This window comes from Idiotropiscis lumnitzeri, chromosome 18 (genome assembly GCF_059441095.1).
Source record: "Idiotropiscis lumnitzeri isolate Australia: NSW breed Sydney's pygmy pipehorse chromosome 18, RoL_Ilum_1.0, whole genome shotgun sequence".
NCBI lineage: Eukaryota > Metazoa > Chordata > Actinopteri > Syngnathiformes > Syngnathidae > Idiotropiscis > Idiotropiscis lumnitzeri.
This window is the reverse complement of record NC_142408.1, coordinates 3,114,200-3,138,817: the sequence shown is the minus strand read 5'-3', so window position 1 is coordinate 3,138,817 and position 24,618 is coordinate 3,114,200. Positions and strand designations below refer to the sequence as shown.

Sequence of the window (24,618 nt, the reverse complement as noted above, 5' to 3'; positions counted from 1 at the left end):
TTTATTTGGAGGGACACATTCATTACCACGATTTTCTTTATTTTGAAGGATACGACGGCTCCCTCTTTTTAGTTTTATCTTACTTTGAAAGGGAAGCGGAAAAGACCCTCCCAACATGGCGGCGAGCTTTGCTCCTTGTCTGCGACACGGAGGGTACCGGACAAGAGGACAACGACAGATTTTACGCTGAGCAAATCACATTTAATGTCTTCGTTTACAACTACATGATGGGCGTACGTTAGCCTGATACATTTAGGCGGCTTTTTACATCTTGCCGGTGTAAATTAGCGGACTTGTTGTGTCGCGGAGGGAGGGAAGGAAGTTTGCGTCACGCAGCGGGAAGAAGAAAAAGTCATGGAAGGCCACCGATACATACCGGAGGACCGCGGCGGTTCGGCCCTGGAGAAGAACCCGGCCGACCTGACCGTGATGGACGTGTACGACATCGCCGCGGCGGTGGGACACGAGTTCGAGAGAATCATCGACCAGTACGGCTGCGAGGCGCTGTCCCGCCTCATGCCCAAGGTGGTGAGGGTGCTGGAGATCCTGGAGGTGATGGTGAGCCGCCACAGCATCGGTGGGATCGAAGCTGACGAGTTGCGCTTGGAGCTGGACAAACTCAGATTGGAGAGGACCGAGAGGCTGGAGAACGAGAGGAAGCACAGAAAGGTACACACCCACCTCCAAAAGCTTCAAATTCAACATCAGAAGTTCTGGCTTTCATCCCCTTAGAGTCCAGTCTATCCCTGAAGTGGAGTGGTTGTGTTATAACAATATAATTTGTTTTAAATCAGATGAAATTACATTCACCTATGATGATTTTTAAAAAGAGACTTTTACTTGAAATGCAGAGCACCTAGTATTTAGAAAATAAAACATTAACAAGGTTTATTCATTTAATTTTTTTCAAATTTGGTGGGCCAGATTAAAACATTTAATGGGCCGCAAGTGGCCCACGGGCCATAGTTTGCCCACACCTGACCTAGCGGCACCTTGCTACCAAGGAAATACGGTGAAGTGACTTGAGAGCCTTAATTTTGACATAGTGGTTTTCTGGCATCTTGTGACATTGGCAATTTTAAGCCTTTTTAATTTTAAAGCAATTTTACTATTCACACAAGGGTTTGATCGCCATCCTTAGCAGGGCAACGCTTTACTGAAACTTCAAAAAGTTTATTAGATTGTGCAAGTGTACCTAGTGTTGTTACTGCTGAGCCTACATGGTTGTGGCATTTACTTCATTGTTTCATCTGGGACGAACACAAGACACAAGTGACACACTCACACTCGCACACTATAAAAAGTCGGGTTCTCGTGACTGTGATAGCTTCTCACTCACCGGTTGGCTCACAGACTCATGACGGTGATAAAGTGACTGTAAGTGATTTTTTTTTTTCATTTTCTCAAATCCCTCACACCTATTGGCTTAAAATTGTCTCCTTAACGTTGGACGCAGATTCAAGTCACCATTGTTCCACGGCATTGATGTTTTTCTTTTTTGTCTAATTTTAGCCGTACTATTTTGAAAAACGACCATCCCAAACAGATGTGAGGAGCGTTGATACTCTAAAAACAGCAAAAGATACAGTATCGTGTTGTCAATTTAAAAGATCCCCAAGGACTGAACCTTGGGGAACACCACTAAGTGAAATGTGTTTCAAATGACGCAGCATGGCCCTTTTCCACTGCATAGTACTGACTCAACTTGACTCTACTTTCTACATTACCCTTTTGGTTTGTAAGAGCAGGTACCGGTACTATTTATAGTACTTGGGCCTTGGCTCCAGATGTGTTAAGATGATACTGCAGTGTATCGATGACAAACTGCTGCTGGTCGACTAGTTGAGGAAGCTAAACAGTTTGAAATGAGATTTTGTTTGGATTTAATTGTTGTTCAGGAGCTGGAGCTGGTCGAGGACGTGTGGCGAGGCGAGGCTCAGGATCTGCTCTGCCAAATCGCTCAACTGCAGGAGGAGAACAAGAGCCTTCTGGACAACGTGTCCACGCGAGACTCCGTGAGTGAGGACGACCTGCCAAGGAACGATGGTGAGTGTGTGTGTGCGTCTGTATAATATAATATTTTGTACATTTTTGGGAAACATCTGTACTTTTTTACTTTGTTGAATTGGGAACAGGAAGTCAAAAATACAATACATTATTGGACAATTATGCTGTTCGGCGAACAAAATTTTTCATGAACATGTATACTTATTGCTCACCACTTGTTTCTCCAAATTTCTCGAGTTTCACAATTTTTCTTTTTTTTTTTTTTTTTACATTTATATTTTATATTTTTATATCTAGGGTTTTTTTTCCACCTTCTTCAAATATAAGTTTAAACTTTAAATATATTTTTATGTATTTTATATTATCATAATTTCATTTTTGTTTAAGGCCATTTTTGGGTTGATTCTTCGAAGTTATTTTTGTTTAGGTTATTTCTTTCCAAGGAATGCAAAGGATGAAGATGTTTTTGGTGTGCATGCAAACACAAAGGAAGCCTTCTCTTTGCACAGAAGCCGCAGTCAGGCTCGATCACTCGCACTAGCCTCTGTGTCAACGCACACACACGTTTGCTGCACACACGCATTCTGCAAACTAATCTCGACATGGTTTCAAATTATTCTGGTGTGGTAAAGTAAACCATGGCTTTGAGACTTTGATTGATTGATAGACATCTTGGGCTCTCGTTAGAAGGAGTAAAAAACAGGGACAGCAGCAACATGGAAGAAGCATTAAAAAATGTAACGCAAGAAATAATTCCGCAACCATGTAATTATTTAAGTGAATTGTTACATTTTGTCAGCTAGAAGAATGATTGGTGGCGAATGCGTTGTCTCGTGCAACCCTAAAAACCTGTGGCGTTAAAAATGTCTCCGTCCAGTTATCAAGATAGGTGTAGGACTTCAATCAGGACTCTGACATTTGTTTTTCACATGTTTGCAGGCATGAGCGAGCGTGAGCGTCAAGTGATGAAGAAGCTGAAGGAGGTGGTGGACAAACAGCGGGACGAGATCCGGGCCAAAGATCGCGAGCTCACGCTCAAAAGCGAAGACATCGAAGCGGTAAGGTTGTGGAAGGCTCATGTCACGTCACTTTTAATGTCAACAGCTGCAGCTGGTTATTATTTTTTTTGATTTCACACTAGACACCCAAACCAGCCTAAAAAAATCCAATTATTAATGTTTTTTTGTTATAATTAAAAAATCTTATATATTTTTTTTTCATTTGAAATTAAGTTTTCTTACTTTTTAAAATGCAATTATTATTATAATAATTATTATTATCATTATTTTTTATTTTTTTATTATTGTAGCATTTTATTTATTTTGAATATTTTTTTAATTTAAAACAATTGCTTTTTTTCATTTTTAAATATAAATTTCCATTTAAAAAAAAAATTCTTTATCCTCATTTTATTTATTCATGTCCCTGGCTAAGGTTTACACATTTGGAAATTTGGTGGCTGAGGTGAATCCAACTTTGCCCATTTCAGCTCCAGCAGCAGCAGTCCCGTCTCATGAAGATAAACCACGACCTGCGTCACAAGATCTCAGTGGTGGAGGCTCAGGGCAAAGCACTGATCGAACAAAAGGTGGAACTGGAGGCCGGCGCGCAGACCCGCGGCCAAGAAGTGGGAGCCCTGCGGCAGGAAGTGGCACGTCTGCGGGAGCGGCTAAAATGCCACGCCCAGGAAGCTCCGCCCCAGCCTCCCTCGCCGGCCGAGGTAATACGCACCTTCTTCACCCAGATGCCAGAATTTTGTTTTTTATTTGGAAATACAATATTGTAGGAGGCACGGTGGTAGCACAGTACGGAGGTCATAGGTTCGAATCTAGGCTCTGTTTGAAGTTTACATGCTCTTCCTGTGCCCTCGTGGGTTTTCTCCGGGTACTCCATTTCCCCCCCACATTCTAAAAACATGCATGGTAGCTTAATTGAACACTCTAAATTGTCCCTAGGTGTGACTGTGAGTGTGTCTGTTTGTTCGTCTATGCGTGCCCTGTGATTGGCTGGCGACCAATTCAGTGTCCACCCCGCCTACGGCCCAACGACAGCTGGGATAGTCTTTGGCATACAAACGACCTCAGTGAGGCAAAGTGGTGAGGGATGATGGATGGATGAATACGTTGATGTAATTTACGCAATAGTTAGCCTCTCTCATTAGCAGCTCCTTAACTTTGTTAGTTGAGCAATTTTGTAGCAAATTTTGCTTTGTTGTTTATCGTCAACCTTCTTAACCAGCCTGACGCGAAAGCTACGGCGGGCGCGGAGGGTTGGTGGGAGTCCTCTACCCCCCCGCCGCCGCCGCCAGCCGGCTCACTCGACCCCGACGAGCCTGGTGAAGATGACGACGACGAGGCAGCGTTGCTTTGGGTAAAGCAGCCTGACCACTAACACTGGGATGATGATTTAGTGACTGCATGGTGTGGAACTAACAGTCATGACCGGACAGGCGTGTCAAGTTTAACACGGCGCTGTCGCTATTTGCTGGGTTCTGTGTGAAATTTTGAGGTTTTGGATCAGATTACGCCGTTTTGGAAGGTCTTTGTTTGAAAGAAACTAATGACGTATTATTAGAGCGTTCATATTTCCTCAAATAAACGCCTCATCTCATATCGACTATCACATCCCCCTTAAAAAGTTTAGAATTGCCTATGCCACACACACGCACACCCACGCACATTAAACATACTCACACAGACTCCTTCTCACACACACAAATCAGTACGCTCATAAAAAAAAACATGATACACTCACACGCTTCCTATAGCTGCCACAAGATGGCGGCAAAGTACCACTTTTCTAACATAATTTAATTGTCTCGTGGCAGCTCTTCACCTTCACGTCAGCATAGTTCCTTGGCACCAGGATGCCACCAGATGGTACCAAAGCATAACTATTTTAGACAGAACTTCGGAAGAGCATAAAAGAGAGTTTTTAAGTAGAAAGGAATTCTGCAAATTTGTGGGTGGCAAATAGCGATGATGGAGAACGCGATCATTATTTGTCATCGAATTCAATATTCTGAAGCCTAAAAAAATGAATAAATTCTAAGCTCTCGTGTGACTGCCTGGCTGTCTGCCCGTTGAGTAGGCCATTATTTGAGGAAGTAGACTCAAAGCAGTGTGTTGTTTGCTAAGTACAGTGAGTTTCAAAGAGGTGATGTCAAATAATCAATCCCCCCCCCAAAAAAAATCTCAATCAAAATGATATGGAAGGCAAACAATGAGGCGTGCTGTGTTGGTGTGCCACCAGGAGGCCATGTGGGATCACGACATGCCTGCTGTATACCAATATTTCACCAAGGTATCCTCACTTCCTGTCTGCCTATGGAAAGCTATTTGAGCATTTATTCAATTTTCTTGACAATCCAATATCCTGCTATGCTCTTTGTCCAAAACTATGACTTAAGTAAAAAGTAATCCTCCTAATATTTACTTCAGAATAAATCAACGCTCGGTAAAAGAGATACTCGAGTAATGAGTAACTAGTCAATAACTTCAGATTTTTTTTTTTATATAATCAGAGCAAAAATGTCAAATATAATATAGAATAGAAACGTTAGATGATGAAAATAACAATTGAAATTGCAAATAGTAAGAGCTAGTTATTTGTTTTATCTTTAATGGTTGTATTTCTATTGGTAGTTGCGTCTGTTACTAGTTGTACCATAACGTAAGTTAGTTAGTTGTGTAGTTAGCCTCCCAAAATATTACTAGACACAGTTGTTGTACATACCGGTACAAATTATACTCAATGGGGCCTAAAATTGATCCCTGCTGAACGCCACATTAGTTCATGATTTTCTAAAGAGCGTTTATTGTATCTAAGCTTAAAAAAATTTAAATTTAAAAGTAGTGCGCGTAACTGTCTTACTAGTAAGGACAAAGAGTGTACTAGTACATTGAGCTGGATATCAATGATATGGAATGAATACTCAATCAGCTTTTGGAACTCCCTTCAACTCATGTAACTCCCTCCGAGTGACACATGGTCCTCTCCTTCTCTCTCAGGAGGCGCTGTGCCAGGAGGACACAACCACAGAGCTCCCGGACTCCAAGGACCCCAACCGTGCCCGGTTCACCCTGCAGGAGTTGCGCGACGTCCTGCACGAGCGCAATGAGCTCAAAGCCAAAGTCTTCATGCTGCAGGAGGAGCTGGCCTATTACAAAAGGTCAGCAGATGATGACATCATCTTCATAAGATGCTTCTGAGATGGCACTAAAATGCCCAATGCCGTTGTAGCGACGAAACGGAAGATGACCTGGCCGGTCCCAGTCCCGAGCCCGAAGCCAGGACGCGATCGCGCTCTGCTGTGCAGCCAGAGTCCGGAATCAAACGCCTGTATGTTGTGCACACACAACTAACACACACACACACACACACACACAATAAATGAAAACAATTCAATTGTCGAGTGAGATTAAGTTTAAAGTAAAAACAACAGACGCGAGTCCTGGTGCTAACCCTCACACCCACCTCCTGGCATTGCCCAATTTGAACCTTTGTTGGCACCCCCCCCCTCCTCTGTGTGACAGGATCTTCACGGCCATCATGCCCATGGTGGCGGCTGGTTTGATCCAAGATGATCCCACTTTACAGCCTGCCAGAGGCTTCGCGGCGCTCGTATGACCCAATATTTTTTTTTTTTTTTTTTTGCCGTTAACTCTTTTTCATTCACGACAAATCCCAGTATGATAGCTTAACAATGCTGTGGTTTGACACTAAAAACTAATATGTGTCCACTCAGATGATTTCAAAAGATCGTGGATGAAAAAAATCTCTAGGAGGAATTGTGATTGAAATGACTAAAATGACTCAAACATTTCCAAACGAATATTGCATTTTTTTTATTTTTTTATTTTCAAGCATGGTTTTCCAATTTTTTTTGTCTACTCGTGACAGACATCCTGACCAAACTTCATGTTCTTAATTGAGACCAGCTCTAACCTTATCGAGATGACTTTGTAGAGTTTCTTGTTTTTATTGGTAATTCAACGTGACCCATCTGTCTCAAATACGGGATTTGAATTTGATAATATTTGGATCAAATCTCTTGGATATGTTTGCCTTTGAGGACTCTTAAAATGTCGGCTTAAAACCACGCATGACTTCCCGAGACTTTTTGTGGGTCTACCCGTAGTAAACATGTCTACCAAATTTCATATTACAGAGTGAAACTGGTATCAGGGCTGAATTTTGAACGAGTTCTTTATTTGTGTTCTCAGGTTTAATTTGTTTTACCGTGACAAGCAGCGGAGTTGGCAGCGGAGCAACACGCATGATGACGCATTCACCGAACAAGCCCAGGAGGCGCTACCGCACTTTTAGCCGTCACATCTGAGACCCAACCCTTTCCCCTCAAACTAAGGTTTTTATTTATGCATGTTTCCCACGAATGGACCTCTTCAGGTGTAACTGTGACACATTTTGTGCAAATGAGGCATTATTTGATTCAATTCCCTGGTGTTTACACATACAGCTCTTATAAAAAATCAGGGAGGAAAAAAGATTTTTGCCACCGTGCTTAAACAAAAGCTCCAATTTCTGGGAATTAAGCGCAGCGTTCAGAGTCTTTCGAAGGGACCCTTCGAATCCAAAATTTAAACCTAGATTGCAGACTCCCTGTGCACTGACGATGTCGAAAATGGCCGCTTTGACCCAAAATGGTTGTCTTTGCGTCTTTGTGGGCATGGCTTAGAAAAATGTACCCTACCTTTGCAATGAAGGGAAAATACATACAACTCATCAACGCTAACAATTGTATGGAAGTAAGAATTATGAACACTTTGAGACATTTTAACCATTCTAATGACTCATGAATATGGTTTTTTTTTTAACTTATTTTTCTTTTCTTTTTTTACTGTTTTGAGTGGCCCGATATCCACTTTGTGACGGAAAAGAATTTTTTTTTTCTTTTACATTAACTGCACACCAGATATAAGACTGACTGGACTTTCATGTCCTATTTTTAGTGTACTGATTACTTGTAATCTATGCAAACTGCAGAAGGAACAAAAAAATGTTTTTTTGTTATATATGTGTATGGGGGAAGGAAAAAAAGGAAGAACAAGGGGTGTCATTTGCATATGTCAACTTTATTCCTCCAGCCCAGCATTAAGATTTATTGGATGCTATAGCACATATGATGATGTCCTAAAATGGCGGCTATTATTGCAATAAGTCAACAAAAAACATGAAGAATTAAAAAAAAAAAAAGAAATTAAGGAGAGACGTCTGATGCTAAGGAGATGCTTGTTTCTTTTGAAATGAATCCAGAAATTCAATAATATACTGAATATGTTGGAAAATGTGTGGTCCTTTTTTTTTTTAAACATGACCCTTCTGCTCCGTATAAAAATAAAACCCCGCACTGTCTAGACTACTTCCGTTTAGTAGATTAGATCGGCTAGGCTACAGCTAGTAGGCTTAGTTTAGCTTAGCACTAAGACTGGCGGAACTCTTTTCCAATAATAAAACTTATTGTTCAATCATATTTTCATCAATTTGCAGCCAGACTTGTTGACAGGAGTTAGTTTGGTAAGGCTACGGCTAGCGTATTTGTCTTCACTTAGCTTAAAGACTTGTTGGAATCTGTAAGACCGCTTTTCACTCAGCTGGGAGAGACTGAAATCATGCAGGAAAGCGGCCCTGATTGACACCTATCTTCTATTTTTTCTATTTCTCGGACCTTATTTTCCCAAGATCACATTGGTTTCTCTCAAAACTATTTTGGGAAAAAAACAACTGTTTATTCTCACCACATTGTGATGTTCTCCTCGTAGTACAATTGCTGTATTTTTTTTTATTTTCAGTGTGGCCCTAATGTAAACCGTACCACTGCCCCAGCAAATTAAATAAAAAAGCTATTTTCACTAAAAACGTGCAAAAACAAACAGCAGTAGACTACAATGTGTTTGACTTTATCCGCGTAAAAAAGATAAGTGCCCCAAATTTAGCAATGATACCATGTGGATAATTTTCTAGATTGAATTCATTGTCCTTTAAAAACTAGTGCCCTAAATAAGGGGAAAGAAATTGTATAAAAATGCACCAACCTGTCAAAGCATGCCCAAGTGCATAATCCTTAGAAAATGTGCACAAAAAAAAAAACACACCAGAATGTGTACAATACACTGCTCCCAAAAAGTTTGTCATATTGGGTGAAATTTCAGGATTAACCTAAAATGCACCCTAAATTTTGCAGGTGAATTTAGCGTGACCTTTTGCAACTTCTGGGAGTTGTTTCAAAAAAAAAAAAAAAAGAGGTCGTCCTCAAGGTTAGTGTTTGAGCCACGGGTGCGCAGCGATGGACGCCTTGCTCCGATCCCCGTAGTCGTAGAGCAATTCCTCGCCCTCGTCGATATCCCGCGACGCCACCAGGATGAGATGCGGTGCGCCGTCCACGTCGTGCAGCTTGGTTTGCAGGTTGCCGCTCTTGCTGTGATTGATCAGTCGCCCCAGACGATTGGTCTCTTTGGTGGCGTCCATGCTGTTATGTGGTGCAAACATTGCATGATGAAATGTGAGACTTCAAGTTGGAAGGGTTTGAATCGATTGAGGCATGTGGAAGGAGTCGATAAAATATATGTATTTGAGTATTTTGTCATGGAAAATACGGAAACCTGAAAATTGTGGTAACTTGTGGAATGTTTCCCCAAGATATCTTGAATGAGCTGAATAGTTTGAAGCAGTTGAGAAATGTGGAAGGTGGACGTTAATATTTCGGCTATGGGGTAAATATGTCATGTGAAATGCAGTCCACAAAAAAAAAATGGGAATTGAGAGGATGTGATAAAAAGTTTGCTAGAGGAGATTAATTTTTTATAAAGTTGTAATGGTTTGAATCGGTTGAGAAATGTGGATGGAAATATAAATATGTTCCGTAAATGATAAGTATGCAAAAGTATCCCTGAACTGATTTGGAAATGGAAAAGTGGACTCATGAAAAAATATAAAAAATAACCTGCAATAAAAATAATTCCCAATGAGCCCTAAATAGGTTAAAAGTTGTGAAATATGGAAGGATGCGTTACATTTGGAAAATAACTCCATTCATTTCTCTAGTGGAAAATATGTATGATTTTTTTTTTTTTTTTTTTTTGCTCTTAAACATTGACGTAGTGAATGAGAACGTACCAGTATGTTTTGCAGAGGTACTGAAAATAGTACATGTAGCAGCCCGTCTCTGGGTTCTGGGCGTACTCCGCCTCGCGCTTTTTGGCGTCTCCCATCTCCAAGAGGTCACCGTGGTACTCTACCACATACTCGCCTTTCCGGAAGCAACGTGCGGCAAACACCGCTCGGCCCTTTCCCTCCATGTGCCGCACCTTTAAAATAACATTTTCACATGATGCGTTAGATCTGTATCAGATCTAGATTCCAATTTGCATTTACGGCTCCCCAAACACACACTACAAGTATGCAATATGTATTTTTGTCAGTTAATCATTTTGTGGATTTTCACTCCAATTGAAAATGCTGACAAATCTGGATGGGGTCTGGATTAAATTGGATGTGACCCATTTTATAGTTTCACTCTTTATACTGTGTGTGGCACTAAATGAATTAACTTCAATAACTTTTACTTGTTGGGTTTTTTATTCCTGCCATGTTCCAGGTGTCGTAAGTCTCAGCAGGAAAGGTCCGTACCTGCATTCCTTCCTCTATCCCGTTTGTGATGAGGTGGTCAATGCGGTGCTTCAGTTCACACTGGACACAAATAGGAGCTAGTAAGCTGACTGAACACAATTTCCTCATGTTATAATAAAACATCAAATGTAAGATTGTATTGCTACAACAAATGACAAACATTGACCCAAATTTCAATATTTTACAAATATGCAATCTGGTTTAAAACTGGGTGAAATTGAATTTGGCAAAATTAAAAGTTTCAAGTTACCTTGAGCTCTGTTTTACTTTTTCGCGAGCTGCGTCTTATTGGAAAGAAGTCAGTAACCTTTCGGTTCTGGGAGTTTTTCCCTCGGGCGCTATTTGTGGAGAAAAAAAAAAAGTAACAAATGAAACATTCGCTAAATTGATGAGAGATGATTAAAAGTGACAAAAACAAGCGCACGTTTTGGGCGTGGCTCTCTTCTGCTGGTGGCAGCGGGGCACGGCGGAGCCTCGGTTGCTGCTGTGCAAAGGAGCCGGAGGCCTGTCGGCATCCGGTTGGAGGGGCTGCTCTCGGACAGGCTGAAGGTGACATTGAAACTTCAGAGGTGATGTACATTCGTCTGCCCCGCGAGAGGAAGGCTGCCTTGCCGCATCCGAAGAGTTGCAATCTTTCGTCATCGGGCTGATACCGTTTGCTATTCGGCCTGATGGGAAGCGAAACAAATCAGAATTTTTCCTACATATCAAATATCTGCCAACTCTGTCTCAGTTTGAGCCAGGAAAAACCCTGATCCATCATTTACTAAACCACTACAATGCGATTCATACCTTCTCCCAGCCTCTGGACATCATTCCTCTGGCAACACAGGGAAGGACATACTTCCTCCTGCGCCATCTTGTCATTGCGGACCAGAATCGGGGACTGGGGGCAACTTGAAACGGTGACACAATGTGGATGGCATATGATTTCCTGTGGGAGCAGAAACGAGAGTCACATCCTTACAAAGCCACTCGTGTGCATGTAACAGGTTTACTTTGGAAATATATTTCTGAGTGGTTTATTATTATTTCTGTTAAAGTAAAAAAAAAAGACAAAATGTTTCAAAGCATATTTGTTATCAGGAGAAATAAAGCAAATCCAATAATGTCATTTGTTTTTAAGTGGTCGTGTAGCGCACCACTTTGCCACATTCAACGTGGCGGCGCCGTTACGGACGATTATAGGCTCGAGACGGAACAACGCCCACTCCTACAGTTTCCTTTAAACGCTCAGTCAAACTATTGGGCAGCAGGACGATATGAAGGGTGATTTAACAACAAAAAAAAGGAAGCTACGACAAATTTAAAAATATGTACTTGGATTTAAATCCACAAGCGTTCTTGTTTTTAAGTTCATTTAAACGTGAAGAAATACCATGCATTCAGGCACTAGTAGGTGGTCTCTTTCTTTTTGGCCAGCCAATAAATATGCTACGATTCCAAACATTTCCAATTTTTAGCGGAGGTAGAATTCACTCTTCAAGTTCACATTTGGCCTTTTTTGTTCTTCTCGTGAGTAGCTGGGACATAGTGGCAAACACGTCTTCAACTTACCCCGTTCATTTCCGACTAGTGATTCCCCGAGGCTCCACGCGCACCTTTCTCCTCCCGCCCCCGTGCCTCCGAAGACCGATAGCCCAGGTCCGAGCAGACTAAGCCGTCTGCCGTCTTCAGCTTCACGCGGCTCAAAGCGGCGTCTACGCCTGCTACGACGAGTTCGCCATTTTTCGTCATGTATCGTACCAGCGGCGAGAGGGGAAACTGTCGCCCCCTGTAGTCCGCACAGTACTGTAATCATAAAAATAACAACGCATTTCGCTTTTTATTTCGTAATATTTATAATTGAGAGTAACTATTTTATGACATGTACATTTCCTAAATGTGTGACGACTAATGTTCGTTTATGAAAGTTTGGCACGAGTTGGAGAGGAACAATACAGGGAAAATATTTGTGTCGTCACTTCCGCTTCTGGACCAACCATATTTGAAAGAAACAATTTTAATGTATCCCACAACCCTCGTGAGAATAAACAGTTTGGTTAATCGATGTATATATTAATATACATTTATATATAGACAAAATAAAATATGTCACTTGCCCTTCTTGGATCGCTACGAGTCACAATTCTGAGGTAAGCATTTTTTTTTACATAATTTAAAGAAACACTTTTAACACAAATGCCATATAGTTACGTGGGGAATATTTCACAAAACGCTTTTCACAAATTATATAGCAGTGCTTGGCTGTGCATTCGTGTTCAATTTATTTACTGTTGTTTTATTGTTTTATTTGTGTTTATCTTAAAACAAAATCAATATCACACCATCGTCATAATTATTAGACAATCACTTTTATTACAAATGACACAGACATGAAATATTTAAGTTGTGTTCTGTATTTAAAAACATCTGATTCAGATCGGATGTTAACATCAGAAAACAGTGTCGTCGAAATATGTTTCCAGAACAAAAGGGAAATTAGAATTAGAATTAGAAATCCCTTTATTGTCATTGTACTCAAGTGTGCAACGAGATTAGAAGGCTCCCCTCTCCAGTGCAATACAACAATAATACAGACAAATATATAAATTAGATAAATAAATAAGAGAGTGCAATGTAATTTAGTACTGAATAGGGCATATAAATAAATGTGATAATATATTGACATGTTATATTTTACAATTGCATTTTTCAAAATCAGTTACAGTATTCCATTATTTTTGTTTCACACTTCCAGTACGACAGGTGGCGCCAGGTTGCCAAGCGTCCTTTGAACTCATCAGAGAACAAGAGGACAAAGCCTAGTCCCGGGTCACGTGACGTCGCGCTACTACTACGTTTGACCGATGGGATGTTTGTCGTTTGCGTCAAAGGCATCAAAGAAGGTCGCGCTTGTCCTTTGTGCTGATGCACTGGCGTGGAGGCGCGGCGGCTCCTACGGCCGCAGTGGTGCTGGAGGGACGACGCCGGGACGAAGCTCTCGTCGACGGGAGGAGTTCTGCCAGAGGCGGCTTAGCGAGGCCTCGTGCACGTCACGTGACCAACATGCGGCGCAAAGCTTGATTAAAAAAAAGAAGAAGAAGATGGCGTGAGAGCGGCGGCGCGGACAGCACAACAATCGAACTAGCGCTGCGAGGCGCCCTCATTGCGGACGGACAGTGCCTGGTCTACTGCCCCTCAAGTAAGGCCACTTTTTCGGAACTACGTTGAGAAAACAAGAATTTACCGCACGCTTCCGATTATTGTCTGTGCTCTTTTTAAGAACTACCCGGTGTGCGGTGGCTGCCTTTGCCATTCAGCGACGCTAACATTAGCTTAGCCGCGGCAATGACACAAACAGGCGAGGCAAACCGACAACTTAGCGGCGTTTAAGTGGCCCTTCTCCGGCCAGCATTCGAAGGGATCGTTCGCCCTTAGTGAAGTTACGTCTTCAGTACAAGTCGAGATAGCTAGATTGCTTGCTAGCTCACTCGCTTGCGCCTAAATCAATTCAAAGACGAAGCTCATCTAACGATTAATGAGAGCGCAATGTGCTAAACAAGAGCCATACAAAACAAATGTGATGTTGTGTTCAGGTACTTGTGTATTACGTTCAGGTACACTGCTGACATTGCGATCTCGCTGGGGGCTGTCTTCCAAATCGTGGATCATTTTGTGAACTTGGACTCGTCCAGGGTCTAGTATCCTTCCTCTCGCCTGAAGTCAGTCGGAATATGCTCCATCATAGCCCAGGACACAAATAATTATTATCTAGAAAATTGTATGGATAATCACAATGTGTTGCGTTCAGGTACTGCCATTGCGGGCTGGCTAGTGCTGTTTACCATCAAGCTTTGTATTGCTTGTTTTCTGACTTCGGCAACAAAAGGCACGACAAAACTAAATGTTCGACGCATCTAGTTCCCATAACTACCCGTGCATTAACGAATGTGATTTGGGTTCGCTTTCGGTTCGTCTTGTCTCGCCCAGCTAGCTAGCCTGGCCGAAGCTGTGTCACCCTGCCCGAGGACGGTCGAGCTAAAAAAAAAAATCGGGCCACGCAAAATCGAAATCATTGAGTCAGTTAGAACGCATTTGCGTGTTTATGTGCAAAATAGTTGTAAATATTTAAAGAGTGCTGATGTGCGTTGTTAGCAGCGACGTTGTCAAGAGGAAGCAGGAAGTCGCACGTAGCAAACACGTGTCTCGTTTGACCCGACCTTCTCATTTACGTCGTCATATTCATATTCTACCTGCATAAAGTCACTATTATGATTCATTTTGATAAGGTGTTTCGTTGCGGTTTCAATGTTTTTGTCTGTAGTTTTTTTAATTACTTGCACTGCAGCTTATTTTTTACCTTTAGGACACTTTGTGCAAGTCACCATAAGGTACATTTGAGAGTACATTTCACCCAAAATATCAAAGCTTTACCATTGACCTTTATTTTCATTGTGTTATGTAGATGTCATGCTGTTGGAATTGTGTGATGTTCAAGCGTTCAATAAAATATTAGATCCTCAACAGAATATTTTTGTGACAAAAGAATAGACACTAGTTTTACACAGTAGTTCTGAGAATAGAATTGACTTTCTTTTTGATGCAGGAAGTGAAATGTTGCAAGCAATGATGAGACAAAAGTAAAGATGCCCCTGAAGATGTGTTTCCAAGAATGTGGTAGAATAATTGCATTTAGCTAATAGCACATCTGTTGAGAGGATCAGGCAAACCCAACAAAAGAAGCGAGAAGACATTTTTTTTCACTTGTTATATTGCAACTTTTTTTCCAACATAAAATTGTGATATTTAAAGTTTGATTGACTTGTAATAATCAAGTTTCATTCCTCTAGTGTTGGTATTTTTGTCTTGTGCTGTTGATAATATTTCAGTTATTTTCTGTGTCCTGCAGATGGATCCAGGACAAGATTTACTTCTCACTGCTCTGAGTGAGAGTGGCATTTGCCCCAACGACATTGGAGTTTTTGACGTCGATTCTCAGGATGTCGCACAGCCCTCCACAGCTCAGCAAGTGAGATGGTCCTCCCTTTGCCCCCTTTTCTCCACAAGAAGACAAGTCAACGCGTTTCGGGTGTTTAATAGCGTTTGTCATGATTTTTCAGTCTATCTCAATCAGCGCCCTGGACGTCGGCTTGGGGACAGAGTCCGGGGAAATCGCTCGAACTGAATCGCCGTCTCCGGGCCCCATCGTGACCATCAGGGTAATTAATTAAAGGGGGAAAAAAATTATGTTCCCACCCGCAAAAATAACAGTAACATGACAATGCGAAACGCAATGCATGGCTTGCGCTAATTACATGCATGCCTTATTACTGCACTGTTAAAAAAAAAAAGATTACTTATTTATAGCAGGGCTTCGCTGTAATAAAATATTTATTCCTTTTTATTTATTTTTTTTGTCTAACAGCAACATAAACCTCAGCCATCGGCCACCACGTTTGTCTTAAATCAGCTCAATCAGCTGCCCTCGCTCGGAGCGGCCACCACCAAGCAGTCGGCCGGCAACCCTGTCAAACACACAATCACCGTCACCAAGGTGCTCCACGTCTCCAATGCTGCCCTGCGGGGCTCTCTCACGCCCACCTCCACGAGCAACCCCTCCTCAGCGTCCACAGCCGTGCCTTCAAACCACGACCAGGTAGAAAAATTGCCGTTTTTACCGCCTCTCCTCCAGTTTTCCTTACGCAGGCGTTCTTCCGTTGGACAGATCCAGTTAAAAGACCTCCTCAGGGCAGGTGGTCCGAAGAGTTTGGGCCTGAAGGGCAACAGTCTGGTAGAGCTCATGAAACTCAAGCCACCGCCGGACATCACCACGCCGGTAGCCACTGCCACGGGCCCCAGTAAGTTCAATGTGCACCCCTGCTTTATGCCAAGTAGACACTTCAACCAAACCTTACGTGACAATGTTGTGTTTGGGCTCCAGATGAGATGAACAACGGCGTCAAGAAGGAAAATTCGGTGAAAGAACGAACCTGGAATAACGACGAGCTCAAAATGCACGCCTTCTCACATTCCCTGGTGCGTGCAAGACCAACCACGGCTGTAAAGCAGACAGATGTCTTTACCATTTGTCCATCACTTTGCAGAATGCGCCCGGGTTGAGGGACGAGGACGAGCCTGAGGAGGAGGAAGAGGAAGAGTTGGGTCACGCCGAGACGTACGCAGAGTACATGCCGATGAAGTGTAAGTATGCAGTGGTACCACTCTGGCGGAGAAAGGTGGTGTTCTGTTTATCTGATGCCTGTGCCAGGCCGGGGGCAACATAAAGGCCAGTTTCAAATGCCCATCACTCCCACTGAAGTAGATCTTCTCTCACGCAGTGAAAGTTGGCCTGCGCCATCCCGACCCAGTCGTGGAGACCAGCTCCCTGTCAAGCGTCAGCCCACCTGATGTGTGGTACCGTCTGTCCATCCCGGAGGAGGTCATGGACCGCGGCTGCCTGTCGGCTCTGCAGCTGGAAGCCATCACGTACGCCGCCCAGGTGAGTTGAGAGGCTCTCGCTCGTCTCGCCGACGTCACACTTGTAAAACGTCTTGCCGTCGCAGCAACACGAGACTTTCCTGCCAAGTGGCGACCGAGCGGCCTACTTGATCGGTGACGGTGCCGGTGTGGGGAAAGGTCGCACCATCGCCGGGATCATCTATGAGAATTACCTCTTGGGCAGGAAGCGGTCACTTTGGTAACTATGCCGATGTCTCCTTGTGAGCTTTGCGACATGTACAATTAGAAATGATAGATCGACGTTTGCTGTGTCCAGGTTTAGCGTTTCCAATGACTTGAAGTATGATGCCGAGCGGGATTTGAGGGACATCGGAGCCAAGAGCATCCAAGTCCATTCACTGAACAAGGTACGAGTCTCGTCTCGTACTTTGAAGGAGGCAGTGGGGCCAAACCCATGTTTCTTTTTCCAGTTCAAGTACGGCAAGATCTCCTCCAAACACAACGGCAGCGTGAAGAAGGGCGTCATCTTCGCCACCTACTCTTCGCTGATCGGAGAGAGCCAGTCGGGTGGCAAGTACAAGACGAGGTTTGAGCAACTGCTCCACTGGTGCGGCGAGGACTTTGACGGTGTTGTATCCTTTGGTTTTGATGTTCAACTTTGTTGGTGGTTGTGTGGATCTGTGTTTCCAAATAAATTAATCCAAGGCATATTTTTAGGTATATATATAAAAAAAAAAAAATAATAATTTGCTTGCTGTCAGTGGCACACCTGATCTCTCAGAGCGCAGTTGTTGTGAATCATTGCTGTCTAACAGTGATTGTGTCGATAAAACTTCTCTTTGAGGCGTTTGCTTAACCTCATTATCCCCAGATCATCTACGATGAGTGTCACAAGGCTAAAAATGTGTGTCCCATCGGCTCATCCAAACCCACAAAAACCGGGCTGGCGGTGTTGGAGCTTCAGAACAAACTGCCCAAGGCTCGTGTCGTGTACGCCAGTGCTACAGGTGGCGATAGGGGCGGCGGCGGGTGATGGGAGACAACCTCTCGAGGTCCGCCAAGCGCTGATTCTCTTTTCTCCTCTCGCCAGGTGCTTCGGAACCAAGAAACATGGCCTACATGAACCGCCTGGGCATCTGGGGCCACAAAACACCTTTCAGGGAGTTTGGCAACTTCATTCAAGCGGTCGAGCGCAGGTGATTGCAAACGTGTTACATAACTGCGCTTGTTGTCATTGTATCGCCCGAACTGTTCATCAAATAAGAGACCAAGTGTGTTCGCTTGAAGCCGTTTGTGGCGCTTAGTTGATGTTTACTTTAAAACTGACACGTGAAGCAAACGAGAATTAAAACATTGGCTATTTATAAACCCATACGCTGTGTGAAAGGTCATAAAAAAAAAAAACTTGGCTTAGGAATCTGTGATGCACAGAGGGTACAAATGATGAAATGCGATACATTGTTCACTGTAAGCTAAACACGTTTCCATGGTTCCTTCTCATTCAGGGGTGTGGGCGCTATGGAGATCGTCGCTATGGATATGAAGCTGAGGGGCATGTACATCGCGCGGCAGCTGAGTTTCACGGGCGTGACGTTCAAGATCGATGAGGTCCCGCTGACTCAGCGCTACATCCAAATGTACAACAAGTCCGTCAGGCTGGTGAGTCCGCCGCCATCCTTGAGCATCTCCTCGCCTCAACTGGCACAAAGGTGGCCTCATTTTCTTGAAATCTCGCTGCTTCACATTCAGTGGGTGAGCGCCCGCGAAAAGTTCCAGCAGGCGGCCAACCTGATGGATGCCGAGCAGCGCATGAAGAAGTCCATGTGGGGTCAGTTCTGGTCGGCCCACCAGAGGTTCTTCAAGTACCTCTGTATTGCTTCCAAGGTCCGGAGGGTGGTCCAGCTGGCCAGGGAAGAGGTCCAGAACGGGAAGGTGAGCCGTGACTCTTAAACGACTTGCTACTTCAGTTTCAAGCACCACAGTTCCTTTTACTCACACCTCTAAAATGTTTCGATCCACTTAGAATGAGATGAAGGTACAAATGATTACATTTTCTGCAATATTTCCACGCGGTGAAATAAATGGAAATAATAAAATGCATCGAACAAAAGCGTGATTGAATTTTAAGTTTTGATAAAATAATGATAAATCATGATGAATGATAAAATGCACAATAGCTTCATACGCCAACATCAATTTAGAAACAACAAATGCTCAAATAGAAATTAAACTTAAGACAGTTAAACATGGCTCACTCTTTCTATGTCTGTATATATTCTGGTTTTAACGTAATTTCCCTCCCTGCCCTCGCAGTGTGTGGTGATTGGCCTGCAGTCCACCGGAGAAGCGAGAACTCTCGAGGCTTTGGAGGAAGGAGGCGGCGAGCTTAACGACTTTGTGTCAACCGCAAAGTAGGAACCCCCACAGGGCAAAAAGGTCGTTTTATACAAAACTGAAATGCATTCACTCTCCTCGCTCGTGTTGCAGAGGCGTGCTGCAGTCGCTGGTGGAGAAGCATTTCCCAGCTCCTGATAGACAGAAGCTTTACAGCCTGCTGGGCATCGACCTCTCGGCCAAGAAGACCCCTTCGCCCAGCGACTCTGCATCACAACCCCAACAGAAAGAAAAGAAAAGAAAAGGTATGCGAATCGAGGTCGTTGGTCTGACTTTCGGACAGAAAAATGAAAATGTTTATTATGCTTTCTCCAGCCCCAGAGATCAAGAAGAAACAGCAGAAAAAGCCTCGCAGGCACGGCGGACTCTCAGGCACGAGCTCAGACGAGAGCCAATCAGACGAGTCGGACAAAGACTCGGGCAGAGACGGCGACAGCGACGACAGCTTCAAATCGGTCAGCTCAGCGGACGAGGACGACGACTTTAACCCGTTCAGAGATGAGTCTGATGAGGACGAGGAGGACGGTGAGGAAAGCGATTGAATGCGGACTTCATGCAGGAGTCTGTGCATTTGCAATAGCCACAAGCGTTAATGCTAGTACACACCTCCATCTGTGCCATTTCTTTTTTTTTTTTTAATTATGAGATGTGGTCTGCTTACAAAGCCGACAATTAGGGCAAGTCGAAAGATACTATAAACGTTAACTCTGCAAAGCGGTACTACAGAAGGAAACAATGTGGCCAAATAACTCGCTGAGCGGCATTCTCGAGTTCAGGTGCGTCAGGTTAGGAAATGTAAAGCATTTAGACACACGTTTGGAAATGAAGGGATATATTGTTCAACACAGAAGGCATTTATGAATCCAACCACATGCATTAAACACATTTTAAAATGATTAAAACACAAATAAAAAAAAAGGGAGCTCTTCTTCTTTCACTCTCCCACTGTGAACAAATCCGAAGCTTTTGTACAGCATCTCTTTGATTACAAACAAGTTTCACTCTAGAATGCCAACGTTGTTTTCTGTTTGTTGTTCAGATCCCTGGCTCATCCGAAAGGAGCCCAAAAAGAGCAAAGAGAAAAAGAAGAAGAAGAAACGAAGGAAGAGCATCGACCCCGATTCCATTCAAAGTGCCTTGTTGGCTTCTGGCCTTGGTTCCACCCGGCCGACGTTCACCGCACCTGTCACCCCGACGCCCCCGCCGGCTGCAGGTATACGGCAGCACTCTGATGGAATTGCACTCTCGTTGACATTTTTGAGGGGGGAGATTTTCCAACGCGCTGCGTGGTTGTGTAGTTAAAGCCGAGCCCGAAGAGAGTTGCTTGACGAGCCAGGATGCCGTGGAACACGCTCAGAAGATGAAGCGGGACCTACTGGAGAAATTGGAAGAGCTGGCCGAGGAGCTGCCACCCAACACGCTGGATGAGCTTATTGACGAGCTGGGAGGACCTGAAAATGTTGCTGAGGTAGAAAATGGGGAAGTTGAAAAAGAAAATCCCCTCAAATAATTAAAATAAATTTGTCACGCAATAAAACGGGAATGTTGAGCTCATCTTTTTTTTTTTTTTTTTTTTAGATGACCGGTCGCAAAGGCCGAGTGGTCAGCAACGATGACGGCACCATCACGTACGAGTCTCGCTCGGAGCTGGACGTCCCCGTGGAAATCCTCAACCTGACCGAGAAGCAGCGTTTCATGGACGGGGAAAAAGTAAAATCTGACACTTTGGAATAGAATCCTACGCGTTGGGCTTGAGTCTTGACTGTTGCCACTTTTCTCCGACCAGCACATCGCCATCATCTCGGAAGCGGCCAGCTCGGGCATCTCGCTGCAGGCCGACCGCCGGGTCAAGAACCAGCGCCGCAGGGTCCACATGACGCTGGAGCTGCCGTGGAGCGCCGACCGAGCCATCCAGCAGTTCGGTTGGTGCAGTCCAGAGTTGCCGGGCGGACTTGACGCCGCCTCCTCGGTGACTCAATAATATCTTACTCACGGTTGCCATGTGACCCGCAGGAAGAACTCACAGGTCCAACCAGGTCACAGCTCCCGAGTATGTCTTCCTCATTTCCGAGCTGGCCGGTGAGCAGCGATTTGCCTCAATCGTGGCCAAAAGATTAGAAAGTCTTGTAAGTGAATTCTTTTTTTATTAATTCAAAACTTTATTTTTAATGGGGATTTCAAACTGTAACATGTTCCCTCCACAAGGGGGCGCTCACCCACGGAGACAGAAGAGCGACGGAGACTCGCGATCTCAGCAGGTTTAACTTTGACAACAAAGTAAGCACAACATTTCTTTTTGCAAGTTGAAGTAGGCGTGTCTGTCATGAGTAGACACTGGAAGAACATTTTAGTTTAAAGTTGCAATTTTACAGTGGTGTTGTTTTCCAAGGAGAAGTCAAAATTGGGCGCCATGAGTTTTTATCCCATTGCTACCTAATTTGAATCATGTATGGGAGAGCCTAAATTTCCAAATGTGACTTTGTACGTGTTGATGCAGCTTGGTGGCTAAGTTCGTTGATAGAAGATCGCAAAGCTGCCATTTTAGAGTAAATTGTGCCGTTTTCTCTAGCACTTAAAAGACGTGAGATTTTATTTGCCATCACATGTGAACGACTTATACGCGACAAATGATTCTGCATTTTGACATCTTTTTATTTTTTGCCATTGCCTGTGGGCGGAGCATAATTTGGTGACTCGCCATCAAACTCAAAACTTAATGTCTTAAAATGCGAGAGGCGCCCCTTTGCGGCCGCAATACTTTTATATTCCTTCCGGTTTGTGACTCAGCTGTGCACATTTATCTCGTTGCAGTACGGCCGAAACGCTCTGGAAATCGTGATGAAATCCATTGTGAAGCTCGACACGCCACTCGTGTCACCGCCTTCGGACTTTCAAGGAGATTTCTTCAAAGGTATGACTCGCGTTCATCATGATGGACACGGCGACAAAAAACCCGCAATCTGGCAGATGCGTAAATCTTGAACTGTGATATAGCTGAGGTTCACTGAATATATTTTTGAGGGCCTAATTTATTGACTTTGTTGTTTTAGACGTCCAACGGGGCTTGATCGGTGTGGGCCTCATCAATGTGGAGGACAGATACAACGCACTGTCTCTGGACAAAGGTGAGCTTCTCAACGAACATTTTTTTACGGCGTTCTTGCTGCTGCTAGGTTTTCACTGTGGTTAATGTTAACCCGGCTCCTCTCCAAACAGACTACAACAATATTGGGAAGTTCCTGAACCGCATTTTGGGCATGGAGGTCCATCAGCAGAATGCCTTGTTTCAGTACTTCTCAGAAACGCTGGCGGCCGTCATCCAGGAAGCCAAGCGGAACGGCAGATTCGACATGGGCATACTCGGTGCGAGGCGTTTATTTGTTGGTGTTGTTGCCGTTGACAAGGAACATTCCAGCTTGAGTGATTCCCGCTTTTTTTTTCCCCCAAATAAAGATCTCGGATCCGGTGATGAGAAGGTGAAGAAGGTGGACTGCAAAAAGTTCCTGACGCCAGGCTACACGGCGTCAGGACACGTTGAGTTCTTCACGGTAGGTTTCTGGCAACGTATTTTGGGTGGGAAATAACGCACAAATTCTGCCACTGCCACCTACTCTTTTGGATGTGCAATCACACTTTTAAAAAGGGATATTTTATTTATTCTATGTTTTAACACTTTTACCACGTCTGTGGTCGAAGGCAGTTAGGTTGACTGATGCATGCCGTTTCTGCATTTGCATGTGGGGGGCAGGTGAGTGTGGAACGAGGGATGTCCTGGGAGGAAGCAACGCATGCCTGGGCAGAACAAAATGGACCGGATGATGGCTTCTATGTGCAGGTATGTTCAATTATTTCTAATTTTAGTACCTTAACTTTACAAGCGCCCCAACATACCATGCATACATGGCGTGTATGTTCGCCTCTTTCAGTCCCGGAACAACAAGAAAACGGCCATCTTGGTGAAGGAGGTGAATACAAAGAAAAGACTCTTCCTGGTCTACCGGCCCAACACGGGCAGGCAGCTGAAGCTGGAGACGTACGCCGACATCAAGAAGAAGTTTAAGAAGGTTCGGGGGCAAGGACTTTTCATGCAAGGGTTTTTGCAGGCAGCGTATAATTTTTTTTTTTTAATAATTCATATTTGAATGTTCTTTGTTGTCAGGTCTTGTCGGAAGATGCCAAGCAACACTGGAACGAGCAGCACACCTCATCGGCAAAGATTTGCTCGCACGCTTTCTGGTATGTCTTGAGATTTTAAGACTTGGTGCTCATAGGGTGTGATCGTCACGGTTTGGACGACTCAGAATTGCATAAGGACATCGGTTTGCTGTGATGACGTCCGCAGGCGGGGCAACTGCAAGAAGGCCTCGGTGGGGCTGCAGTGCGAGATCGGCCTGCGCTGCCGCACGTACTACGTGCTGTGCGGCTCGGTGCTGAGCGTGTGGAACGAGCTGGAGGAGGTGCTCACGCCCGTCAGCGGCACCAACGTCAAGGTGCAGATCGTCCGTCTGCGCACCGAGGACGGCCAGCGGATAGTCGGTGAGCACTTCATCATCATCATCATTTACATAGAAATGCGAGTTATGGAATTGCACCAAATATTGTACATGTACACATTTTGCTTTTCGATGTATTATATACATGTAGTTGGGTCTCTGGCGTGCCTGCAGACCTTTTTTTGCGACCATTTTAAGCCCTGAATTTGATTAGCGAATGGAGATGACGACTCCACTTGTTCTCCCCACGCAGGACTGATCATTCCGGCCAACTGCGTGTCGCCGCTGATGCACAAGTTGTCTACGTCGGACCAGTTCCAGCAGCTGGCCGTGCAGGAGCAATATAAGAGACAGCAGCTGCACCCCCAAAGTCTGAGCCACGCGCCCAACACATAGTGGCAAGACGGAAGGCGGCAAAGCGGACTGGTGTACATACTGAAGAACCATTTCAGGGTTGTTTGTTTGTTTTTTTAATTCTGTTTTAATTTGGAAGACTCGCCATCACCTCTTCTCACGAAGGGGGGTGATGTTTTTCGTCCTCTGACATTCAGAGTGGAAGATGCGCGACGGACCCCAGCCACACTTCAAACTGACCGCTACGTTACAATCCAATAATAAACCTTTCAGACTTTCA

At 44.1% G+C, this 24,618-nt stretch overlaps 3 protein-coding genes across 4 annotated transcripts; 2 read left to right on the top strand and 1 right to left on the bottom strand.

Moving 5' to 3' along the window:
* The first annotated feature begins 101 nt into the window (after positions 1 to 101).
* On the top strand, positions 102 to 8,504 carry rilpl1 (Rab interacting lysosomal protein-like 1). 2 transcript variants are annotated; one of them, XM_088281723.1, is made up of 9 exons: positions 102 to 669; positions 1,899 to 2,046; positions 2,947 to 3,065; positions 3,497 to 3,727; positions 4,246 to 4,377; positions 5,260 to 5,310; positions 6,018 to 6,178; positions 6,250 to 6,348; positions 7,233 to 8,504. In XM_088281723.1, the coding sequence occupies exons 1-9, from the start codon at positions 355 to 357 to the stop codon at positions 7,333 to 7,335; spliced, it is 1,359 nt and encodes a 452-aa protein (XP_088137849.1). In that variant the 5' UTR covers positions 102 to 354; the 3' UTR covers positions 7,336 to 8,504. The 2 variants fall into 2 exon arrangements, with proteins under 2 accessions (XP_088137849.1, XP_088137848.1); XM_088281722.1 differs by lacking the exons at positions 4,246 to 4,377; positions 5,260 to 5,310.
* Positions 8,084 to 12,415, bottom strand: kmt5aa (lysine methyltransferase 5Aa). The gene is made up of 7 exons (XM_088281724.1): positions 12,214 to 12,415; positions 11,449 to 11,590; positions 11,081 to 11,324; positions 10,907 to 10,994; positions 10,657 to 10,716; positions 10,144 to 10,334; positions 8,084 to 9,496 (listed from the first exon to the last, which is right to left on the bottom strand). The coding sequence occupies exons 1-7, from the start codon at positions 12,220 to 12,222 to the stop codon at positions 9,286 to 9,288; spliced, it is 945 nt and encodes a 314-aa protein (XP_088137850.1). The 5' UTR covers positions 12,223 to 12,415; the 3' UTR covers positions 8,084 to 9,285.
* A 1,026-nt stretch (positions 12,416 to 13,441) lies between these two features.
* sbno1 (strawberry notch homolog 1 (Drosophila)) lies at positions 13,442 to 24,618 on the top strand. Its single transcript, XM_088281106.1, has 33 exons — positions 13,442 to 13,840; positions 15,548 to 15,667; positions 15,759 to 15,857; positions 16,064 to 16,294; positions 16,364 to 16,496; positions 16,580 to 16,674; positions 16,743 to 16,839; positions 16,977 to 17,137; positions 17,202 to 17,335; positions 17,414 to 17,504; positions 17,568 to 17,729; positions 17,969 to 18,104; positions 18,188 to 18,293; positions 18,603 to 18,756; positions 18,847 to 19,029; positions 19,411 to 19,508; positions 19,585 to 19,736; positions 19,807 to 20,016; positions 20,531 to 20,704; positions 20,790 to 20,959; positions 21,070 to 21,201; positions 21,278 to 21,413; positions 21,505 to 21,617; positions 21,697 to 21,768; positions 22,303 to 22,402; positions 22,542 to 22,616; positions 22,708 to 22,854; positions 22,945 to 23,039; positions 23,240 to 23,326; positions 23,418 to 23,555; positions 23,651 to 23,727; positions 23,834 to 24,027; positions 24,238 to 24,618. Exons 2-33 carry the CDS (start codon positions 15,548 to 15,550, stop codon positions 24,378 to 24,380), a joined length of 4,215 nt encoding a protein of 1,404 aa, XP_088137232.1. The 5' UTR covers positions 13,442 to 13,840; the 3' UTR covers positions 24,381 to 24,618.